At 31.1% G+C, this 11,257-nt stretch overlaps 2 protein-coding genes and 1 non-coding gene across 3 annotated transcripts; all 3 read right to left on the bottom strand.

Moving 5' to 3' along the window:
- Positions 1-559: 559 nt before the first annotated feature.
- Positions 560-2,204, bottom strand: LOC107893301 (uncharacterized). Its single transcript, XM_041085561.1, has one exon. It carries the CDS (start codon positions 1,148-1,150, stop codon positions 650-652), a length of 501 nt encoding a protein of 166 aa, XP_040941495.1. The 5' UTR covers positions 1,151-2,204; the 3' UTR covers positions 560-649.
- Positions 2,205-5,782: 3,578 nt separating this feature from the next.
- TRNAL-UAG (transfer RNA leucine (anticodon UAG)) lies at positions 5,783-5,862 on the bottom strand. The gene has a single exon. It is a non-coding gene; the product is annotated as a tRNA-Leu (tRNA).
- A 1,821-nt stretch (positions 5,863-7,683) lies between these two features.
- Positions 7,684-8,504, bottom strand: LOC107893302 (transcription factor bHLH149). Its single transcript, XM_016818252.2, has one exon. It carries the CDS (start codon positions 8,389-8,391, stop codon positions 7,798-7,800), a length of 594 nt encoding a protein of 197 aa, XP_016673741.1. The 5' UTR covers positions 8,392-8,504; the 3' UTR covers positions 7,684-7,797.
- Between the last annotated feature and the right edge of the window lie 2,753 nt (positions 8,505-11,257).

Below are 11,257 nucleotides of genomic sequence, written 5' to 3'. Positions count from 1 at the left end.
GATCATCAAATTGATTTACATTTAATATATATTTTCTAGTCATCGATGAGTATTAACCTATTGTATCAACTGTCAAATCATCGTTTGGAGCTTGCCAATTAAACTTTTTAAAAAATAAAATTTAACATCTTAGTGACTTAGATAAAAATTTCTAAATAATTCAATGTTTTAAATAACCATTTTGTGACTATTTAAAGTTATCAAAACATAAACTTAGTAATAGTTTAGTGACATTGGTGTAAATTACCCTAATATTAAATATTAAATGGAATTTTTTTTTTAATTTTGTTGTTAAAATCATACTTTGAAAATCCAAACCATGAATCTAAAAGATTCAAGAACTAATCAAGTATTAGTAGTCAAATTATGTTTTCTCTTTGCCTCACATATGACTAACATAACAGTATACAAAGAAGAAACTGAAACATAGTAGGCCTCATCATGTCATGGGAAACAGAGCATTTTTTTTTCACTTACAAAGGCATTTGGTTGCACTACCATTCCAGTTGATTGAAGCAACAACACAACACAACACAACACATTTTCGGAAACTATGTAGTACCATAAAATAAAATCATTTTTTTATTGATTGCTAATAATGATATTTAGTACATTAAGGCTTTCTTCTGTTGGGAATTGAAAAAGGACTCTAGACTTCCTTCACTTCGACAGCTCCATTCACTTGTTTCTCTTCATCCTTACCCTTAGAACCCTTAACTTGTTCACCTTCAATCTCAAAAGCTGATACAGGGAAAGTCCTAAACAGCCCTGAAGGAGTCTTGAAAGTGATCTTCCCAGTGGGAGGATCATCCACTTGGATATCACTCAGTGTGATCCAAACCAAAAGCTCTTTGGTCTTCACCCCAGTCAGCTTCTTGATCTTGCCTTTCTCAACGACAGCCGTGACTTCAGTTGCATAGGAAACCAGCTTCCCTATCTTTTCGAACCTGTGGGTGATGCTCTTCTTTTGTTTGAGCCACACGAAACCTGTGTCCTTCACGTACCCACATTCTTCGATGTCTCTAAGTGGCAAAAGCCCCCTTGGCATGCCTACTTCCTCCAACAAAAACTTGGATTTCTCCTGGCATATCTCATCTCCATGGTAAATCTCTGATGCACTCGCTTTTATCTCTTCTGTCACAAGAGACATGTTTTCTTTCTTTCTGTAACCTTTGTCGCTCGAGAAAGATGGATTTGTTCAAGACAAATGGAGTCTTGATATAGTTGTTAAGCTATTTATTCACCCTTGTGAGTACAAAAATATTTCCATAATGCCATTGTGGCAAAGCTTTATAGGCTGTGCGTGGTGTCTGGACACAGTGGTTTGGTGGGTCAAGGCTGGGTTGGGTTTAGCCATCACCTTTAGGTGAACTAACAGGTGAGAGCGGTAAAAGGGGCTAAGATTCTGCCTAGCTACCATCTGTATGTATTTATGATACAGTTGGGAGATTTATTAATTGCATAAATTTATGGGAGGAGAAAAAAAAAGAGATAAAGAGTCGGGTGTTTGGAAGGGGTTTCCTATAGGAATGTGCCAAGTGTTTGAGGTAGGTGGGAATTCATTTATTAGAGTACCATATCAAGCTGTATATGATTAAGTTGCTTAACCCATTTTTAAAAGGTTGTATACAAAAGGTGAAATCTATGTTTCGTAGAAATCAAAATCAAAATATAAATAATGGAAATGTGGTAGTGGTTGAAGCCTGCTTATAAAATTAACTACTAATCTATTATGGGTGCTTGATGAGACTTGAACATTCATACATGTTGGGGCTATATTTGCTGGATTGCATAAGATTAGGACAAAACTTTGCCACTTTCAGCATGTATCACGAATAAGTGTTACGTAAAATACATTGCATTTTAAAACAAAATTAGAAAGGGATTGTTGTAACTTCGATACTTTGAAACCCTAATCCGATCTCAGCCAAGGGATAAACTCTGAAAACCAATTAACATGACTAATAGTTTTTGTTAAGAGCTTCATTAAAAAAAAATTCCAAACGAAATTATCCATGTAAAAGAACAAAAAAATGGAGGAGAATAAATAATATATCAACATATACCATGAATGGAGGAAGGGGCAGCCATTAATAACTTTGTCCGGCCATTGTGAAGGGTGTAGGTTAAGTTATAGATGGGCAGTCGCCATGCCTGTGTACGAAGGGGTGAGAAAATTATGAGGAACCATCAACTTGTTGGAGTGGCCCTCCCATCACCAGATTGTATGGCATTAGCATTGAACCAGTAAGAAGTTTTAGTCCACACGGCCCAACTATCATAAATATAGGTACTAATTAATAAATAATTATTTATATAAAATCTAGTATAAATTGCTCCCACCAAGATTCATGCAAGCTATGTTTCTGCTCTTTTTATTCCAACTACTTTAGCCCATGCATTTATAATGCTTTACTGAATAATAGGTCAAATAAAAAAAACACCATCTTTGAATGATTATTATCAGCACCAAATAGTCAGTTTAAGCATGAAATTTATCCGAATGATTCAGTACTTGATAGAAGAAAACTCAGCAAGAATAATGCTGAATCTAAAAGGTCACATTTATAAGCAATGCTTCAATTGCTATGAACTAAAATTTACAGCATGCTATGGATGGGAGCATACCATCTATAAATATTGCACTACGTACGTGGAGTCCAATAAGAAACCCACAATCTCTGCATGCTGAAATGGTGTGGGTGGTGGCTTGTGAGGGCAAAAATTAGATAACTTCCATGTAGCATGGATAATTTGGAGGGTTCATTTATTCAACTGAGCTAACAACGGCATAATTGCACCTGAAGCTGTTTTTGTCATTTTTGGGCCTTAAGTCAAATAATAAATTAGAGTTATTTTTAAAGAAAAATTATAAAATTTAATATAATAAAATAAAAGCATATACTAATAATAAAATAAAAAAATTGAGAGCCTCTTTTCTTGCCTATAATGAAGCGTCGATCAGAAAACTTAAAAGGCGGAAGAATTTTTTTTCCCATTAAAAGCTGGAAAATTTATTTTTAGGCCCCTTCCAGCCCTGGGCCCTGGGCGGCCGCACTCTCAAACTATCCCTAGGGTCAGGCCTGACCATTACCTCAAGGATTGAGGTAGAGAGTGTGAAGTGGAAAATGAATTGGTTTAAGTGACTTAGGGTCAATTTAGTATTGCTTCTTAAAAATACTTTTGAGATAAAAACATTGTGAAACAAAATGTTCCTAAGCTTTTCAAAAATGATTTTGGGACAAAAATTATTTTGCAAAAGTACTTTTTTTGACCAAAAGCAAAAATAAAAAAAAATTATTTTTATTTAAGAAGCAATACTTAGTGAGCTCATTCGAGTTTTAGCCAAAGGAGAGAGAGAAAAATGTTATGCAAATGGGCAATTTTTTTACAATGGTAATATACTAATTTACAAGCAAATAACAATGAGAAAGGAAATCCAAAAATTTGTGAGATTGCAATTACCAATTACTGTATGGGATGGACAATACGAAAAGCAATCAGATATGAAAGTAAATTATAAATATAGTACCAAACATAATTAATGCAAGGGTAATAAGTTCCAATGGGACTAACGGTGAAATCCACGCCACTAATTTATTTAGGTAGATTATACAATTAGTCATTGAATTATGGTTAAATTTTCGTTTTGGTCACTTAACTAAAACATGTTACAATTTAGCCAGTAAATTTTTTGAAATTGTTTTTCTAGGTCACTCCGCTGTTAAGTGACACTTTTTAGCTGGTGAAATAACAATTTTTATATTGTTTGTCAATTTAACTCTAATTCTAAATAAAATTATAAAAAAACTTAAAATTATTTAAAAAATAGAAAATTCAATATAAAAAATTTTAGAAAATAATATCTCAAAAATGTTGTTAGAAAATTATCATTCAATAGAATCATAAAACAAATTACAAACAGAACAAAACTAAAAAAAATGTTAGATTGTTACATGCTTCCTCAATGTTTCCCCAAACTCAAATTAGTAATATATTCAAATCAAGTTTCATGCCCTTGAAGAACATCCAGATTTGATATTATGGAGGCTTGTGAAATTGACATTGATGTCATTTCTTTAAAAAAATATTTAAAATATACCACAAAATTTTATTTTTCGGACTCGATTCAAATTTTCAATTCATTTAAATTATTTTTAAAAAAATCCAAATTGTAAGAATAAATTATGTTTTGAAATTTTCTTTTGAAATTTTCTTTCCTTATTACAGAAAAAAATACAATGTCAAGAAACAGAAAAGATAAAAAACAGAGAACTAATACTTTTGCTTAATGTTTTATTTTTCTATTTTTTTAAAGAATTGGTATTGGATTTTCTATATAGATAATGTAGGGAGAAAATTTGAAGGGTTTAAAAATAATTTTCCCTTATTTTCTCACACTTTATCTATTTTTAAAACAATTATTTACTTTTATTTTTATTTCTATTTTTAGAATTTTCTAAATTAAGAGTCACCAACAGGTAGAAAAAGGTTTTTCCTTAATATAATGCAAATAAGAAAGTGTGAGTATTTGGGTTTGATTCTAAGAAACCCCAGCTCTCATTCTAATGAGTTAATTGCATTAGGCATCCCTAAATTATATTCCTTATTTTAAAATATAAGTCCTCAAACTTTAAAATATTTTAATTATATTCTTAAACTATACATGTTATATCATTTAACATTTAAATTAATGGTTTAATAACAGAAGAACCTTATTAATATAATATCGGTGGTTTGAGAATATAATTAAAATATTTTAAAGTTTAAAAGAAAAATTTAAAATCTCAACCATAATTTGACTACTCTAATTTTTAAAAAAAAAAGGTGAAATTTTTATTAATATAAAATATTCAAATATGATTTATCTCATATCATCTTTATATTTACCAAATTTAATTTATTTCTTGTCAATCCACTTGCTAAATTATTCACATTTAAAACACAATCCCACCCGTATCTCAAAATTTCAATTTTATCCCATAAATAAAGATAATTAAAATAAAGAAAGAAGTTTAAATATTTTAAGCCCAAATCATTCCATGTCCATGAATAAGATTTTTTGGTAATTTAAAATGCAAGACATAAATTTAAAGAGAATTTTTTTTTTCTTTTTGCTTAGATTTTAGAAGAAATGATTGTTGGAATGGGATTAGAGGTCAAATTGATCAGACCATTGATTTTCGGTTCAATCAGTCCGTCTGATTCAAAGCAAATAATTTAATAAAATGTTTAAAAGAATAAAAAAATAAAAAAAAATTCGATTCACTCAAATTTTCAGTCCAGTTCAATTAGTTTGTACTAATTCTCAAATCAATTAACTTTTTTCACTCTCCATATCGATATCCTAGTCAATTTCTCGTCTAGTTGGTCCAATCCAATCCAATCCAAACAATACAGTGAAAAAAATACAAAAGATAGACCCATGCAAAATCTCAAACATGCCCAAACTCTCTAGACTATCTATGAAGGCCACAGATACACAAAACAAAATAGAAGAAAGATCATTTGTGGGGGGAAAAGGGAGAGTGTGATTTAGGCAGAGCAAATATGGGAGGTAGGAAAATTTGAGAATATTTTTTGCACGAATTTATGGAGTTGTAACATGCTTAATCAAAGCAATCTATAGTGCTTTATTTTTTCTGTTCCTATTTTAATCACATTTCCTTCCTTGGTTCAAAACCTCTTTCATTTTTTTATTTTTATTTCCAGTAATCACATTGGTCTTGAATCTTGATATAAAAGCATAAAAGGAAGAAACCCCAAACGATGACTTACAAAATGACAGCTGTGGGATTTGAACCCACGCCCTTTCGGACCAGAGCCTAAATCTGGCGCCTTAGACCACTCGGCCAAACTGTCAAAGTTGAGAACTATTTATATATTTAGTTATTATAATTAAATACAATAATAATGATAACATTCATTAATTTAATCTATGAATTTTAGATTTTGTCACACCCACTTGATTTCTCCAAAAAAATATTTGATTTTAATTCCGCTCCTTGGACAGAAAATTTTAGCCTTACCCTTAACGTTCATGATGTGAATTGTAATATTAATCCAACAAAATACTTTATATAAATATAAATAGATAATCTCATATATGATGTAATGTTTATAACTTTGAACATATTTGGAAAGAATGCTACTTTTTGTAGCTTTTCTTTTCTTTTTACATTTGATATAGGGGAATATTAGGTCTTCACTTGAAAGGAAACTTTAAATGTTAATTCAATTACACTCATCCAAACATGACCTTATTTGAGTATTATTTAACCAATGTCTATCACCAAATATTATTTTAGATCATATAAATAATTAATTAATTAAAAAAATCCAAAGTAGAAATTAAGACTTGGAGCATAAACCTAAGCACAACGACTCCCTTCAACTTTCGACTTCTTTCACATTATTCATTAGTTTTTTTTTCTTTCTAATAGTAAAAAGACAATTATAAATATATTAGACAAATACAAATATATGTTTAATTGATTACAATGTAAAATTCAATCAATATAATGTATAATATATAAATAAACAAATCGAACAATAATTGGTCTAAGTCAAAAAGAAATAGACAAAATCTACATAAAATATACAAATATGGTGGAGAGGAGACTTGAATCCAAGTCTTTAAGGTCCGGTTGAGGCCTGAACTGTATCAAACTTAGATATATTTTATTATTAAAATATTGATTAAATTAATATGACACAAATTAAATAAATATCAATTTAATTAAATAAATATGAAAATTTTAGTTTTCTTGCTGATAAAAAAAATACATAGGACAACTCCTTTAATATATAATATTATATAAATTTAAAGATACTTATGTATTTTATTTTAAAATTTATATTTAAAATTTGACATCAAATTAACTTAATTTTTTTTATATTTACTCACTAAAAAAATATTTATCTAAAGAAGTACTAAAATTTGACATTATTTTTTTTATAAATATTTTAAAAATTCTTTTTAGTCTTCAGTTGTGGGTAATACAATATGGAAAACCCTAACTGTGTATTCATTTGGTTCATGGGCACATGCAAGCCACTTGAAAATGTAGGGCCACGTAGTCACATGGTGGTGCGAGGCTCCTTTTAGCTCATAATAGTCCCCTCATTCTGCCTATGCCCTGTTTTGATTTAATGTAAAATTAGGAAATTTTCAAGCGATATTCAATTCGAACATATTTTGTCACATATGGAAGGACATGACCATTAGCCTTTATGCACACACAACACGTGTTTTGAGTTTTAATATCTTACAAAAATCTGTCAAAATTAAACTCACATGTCTCAAATCTAAAATCTCAATCTTGGTTGGGGACTAGATTGTTGGGTTCCTTCATTCCTCCCTGCCCTTACCCTTTTGCCGACACCATTTTCATTTATTACCACCTATCAAACTCCAAAATTCTTGGGATTTGATTTATCAAAGTAAATTGAGATTCTATTGATTTCACATAGATTTTATTGACAACAACAACATGCATTCATTACGCTTATAATTTCTTAAATTAGTGTCTTTTATTTTTCTCATATTTTTATTTATAATTAAATGCACTTCAACCATTGGTGACACCATGTTTTGTTCTAATCTATGGTTAAAATTTATAATCGAAAAGAAAAACACAACAATGAACACAGAGACGGAGACGGCAAATGGGGCTTTAAAAAAAGGGAAAGAAAAGTCAATATACAATAAAATACACGAATTTAACTAAAATGTAAAAACCAAAGTTTCCAAAAAATATTATATAATATAATAATGAACACCTTTTTCGCCATTTTTTACGAGTTGACAAGCCGACCAGCCGGCGGCTGTGCACCGCCGCTGGCGAGAAACTCGCTGATAGCTGTCATGGCTCGAACTTGCATCTCTAAAGCTGCTATGTAATCGCTAGTCTCTTCTAGAAGGTTCGCCAACGGTAGTTTCCGGCAACCGGGGAGAAGACGTCCCAAAGCCATCAACTTCCTCTCAACGGCCGGCAGTTTTCTCTTCTGTCTGTTACTCACCGGCTTCCTCAACTTCCTATTGGCGCCAACCTTGGCTCTCTTATGCTTCCTCATCTTGGCACCAGCAGCGAGTCGGCCCAGGAGAATGGCTCTGCTCCACCGCGTTGTACCCTTGGCCGAGACAGCAAGAAGTCTGTACGCCATGTCACGGACATAGTTTCCGGTCGCTGTTGGAGAACGACGGAGAGATTCGATGAGGTTGGAGGAGTAGATCCGTTGTTCTCGTTGGGTTCGCCATTGCTTGATTCTACGGTTGCCTTGCGTAGGATGAAAAGAAGGTGGGTTTCCTTCGGTTTTCCTCCGTTTCTTCCGTTCAAACTCCGGTGACATCTCAGGGCCTGGTTCGAGGTCTGGTAAGAAAGAAGCCATCAAAAGTCGGAAGCAATGAGAGGAAAGGAAAGAGACCAAAGAAAAGAAACAGTTTTTTTTTTTCCACTATCGTTTGGTTTTGGCGAGGAGGGAGAGTAGGGGATTCAATTTATTGCAATTTTTCGAAGGATATTGCGTTAAATATATATATATATAAAAAGATATTTTACTATAGTAGTAAAGGAGACATTTTCATAAAGAAAAAAATCAACACTTGGTTTTTATTATAATGTTAAAATTTTACTTTTTCCTTTGGTATTTTATTTTATTTTTGATAAAATATATTATTTATATTAATAATAATATTAACTAGAATTGATTTTTTTAACTTTTCTACATAATATAATTTTTTTTAAAAATTGATTACTTATTTTAAAATAGGTTAATATACTAAAAAATTTAAATTATTAGACTTGGTTTAAACAAGCCCTTAAGTTATCTTTTAGTTAAGCTAATGTACTCTAATTTTTACTCATAAAAGTCATTAATTTTAATATTTACGTAAAATTATTTTGAATTTCAAGCTCTTATCTTAATTTCTTATTGATGCAATAAAAATTTTATACACTTTTAATATTAACATAAAATTTAAAAAAAGTAATTAACATTTTCAAAAAAAATTATTTAAGTGTGTTATGTATGTAAGCGCTTTCAAGAAATTGTAAAATGTTATTTTTTATTTAATAAACTATTTTCATTAGTTAATTTAAAATTTTAAAATGTGTTTACTTTAATAATAAAATCAAGGGCTTTTATGGAAAAAATTTATAGTTACAGGCTTATTTAATTATAAAAATAATATAAGTGTTTGTTTAAACAAGATATAATAGTTTAAGATGTAACACCCCTAACCTTTATTCATCGCTGGAATAGGGTTACAGAGCATTACCGAAATTTACAGATCAAGTAAATAGATATTTCACATCATATAGTATTCATATTATAAGTCAATCATAAATTCCCTTATATGAGCCCTCGATGCCCAAAATACACATTAGAAATAAGTTGGGACTAAGCTGGGTACTCAGAGAATTTTTCAGAAAACATCAATTTTTTTTCCAAGTGCAGGGGACACACACTCATGTGAGCCACACAGCCAAGAGACACGCCCGTGTCTCAGGCTGTGGGGGCATTCAATATGAGGCACACGACCATGTCCCAGTCTGTGTCCTTACCCGTGTAACTCTTTGACTTGGGTCACATGGCCAACCACACGCCCGTGTATTAGGCCGTGTGCAAAGTGCAGGGTTCACACGGCTAAGTTACACACCCGTGTGCTAGGCCGCGTGCTAAAACTTGAGCATTCTGTTTTAAAATTTTAAGATGCAAGAGACACACAACCAGACTACACACCCATGTGCATGGCCGTGTGTCACACACGGGTGAGACACATGCCCGTGTGGACAAAAATAGGTCATTTTAAGGCCACTTTTCTCATTCATTTTGACATCAACCTACACACAACATTCACATACACCAATATATCCCAACCAAACAATCAATATAAGCTAAAACATGCTCTCAACATGACATAACATCACAAATATTTCAGTTATTTATATTTACCTATTTAATTCATTTCATTGATTTATCAAATTCTATTACTAATTACATACATACAAACATTTAAGATTCACAACCCCAATTCAAACTATTTCATTTCCAAACCAACCATATACATGCCATACAAACCAAAATTTACATTGCAAAAACTACCGGATTAAACTGGATAGTGTAGTTTGATGTGTTGATCCGATCTCCCGATAACAAGTTAATTTACAAGAACATAAAACAACACGGGTAAGCTTAATGAAGCTTAGTAAGTTCAATAGATTAAACATTGATCTTACCAAACTTAATATAATAAACTAAATTGTAAATAAATCAATCATTCTCCCTATCAAATACAACATAAGTCAATGAACACACTTCTTTCAGATCAATATCATTAATAATCAATATATCTTTCAATTCATTCACATAGGTCTTTTACCAATTCTTACTGAATCGAGGAACGACTTACGGACATGAGTACATCGTTGTCTTTGTGCCATAGACCAATTATGATCTTACACAAGCATTGTCATGACCCAACTATGGTCTTACATTCGTATTGCCATAACCCAGTTATGGTCTTATCATCAGAATGTCATAGTCCAACTATGGTCTTACTTATAATTACTGCTATGGTCCAACCATGGTCTTACGTTCAAAGTGCCATAACGCAGTTATGGTCTTTTCATTAAAATGCCATAGCCTAGCTATGGTCTTACATATAAACACTGTCATGGTCCAACCATGGTCTTATCCATCAATTCATTTTTAGCCACAAAACGATTGTACTCAATCTCGCGTTCTACTTAATTTAAACATTCAATTCGATTTCACAATTTAACAATAATTTTATTTTCAACAACAAAAATACGACTAATTACATTATAACATTTATTAATTAAAAAATCATTAAAATTTAACCATATGAACTTACCTGGATTAAATTGTAAGTTTGTAGTAGTTCAAGGACTATTCAGCTAATTTTCCTTTTTCTCATTGATCTATGGGCTCGTGATATGAAGTAAAATAAATAAAACCAGCTTAAAACCTTCTCCTATAACGTTTTTGGTTGATAAATTGAAGAAGAATAGCCTAGAAAAGTTTAGAATTCAATTTATTTAAGTTAATTTCACAAAATTTACAATTTTGCCCTTAAATCACATGATTTTTCTTTTCTTTTCTGATTATGCCACCTAATTTTAGGCATAATTGCTCCTTAAGTCCTTCCTCATTTAACATTTAGGCTATTTTATCACTCTAGCAAGTTTTGCACATTTTTCAATTTAGTCCTTTTCAATTAATTAACTATCAA

The sequence above is a fragment of the Gossypium hirsutum genome, chromosome A13 (assembly GCF_007990345.1).
Source record: "Gossypium hirsutum isolate 1008001.06 chromosome A13, Gossypium_hirsutum_v2.1, whole genome shotgun sequence".
NCBI classification, from domain to species: Eukaryota; Viridiplantae; Streptophyta; class Magnoliopsida; order Malvales; family Malvaceae; genus Gossypium; species Gossypium hirsutum.
Note: the sequence above shows the minus strand (reverse complement) of the source record. Positions and strands in the feature narration are given on the sequence as shown.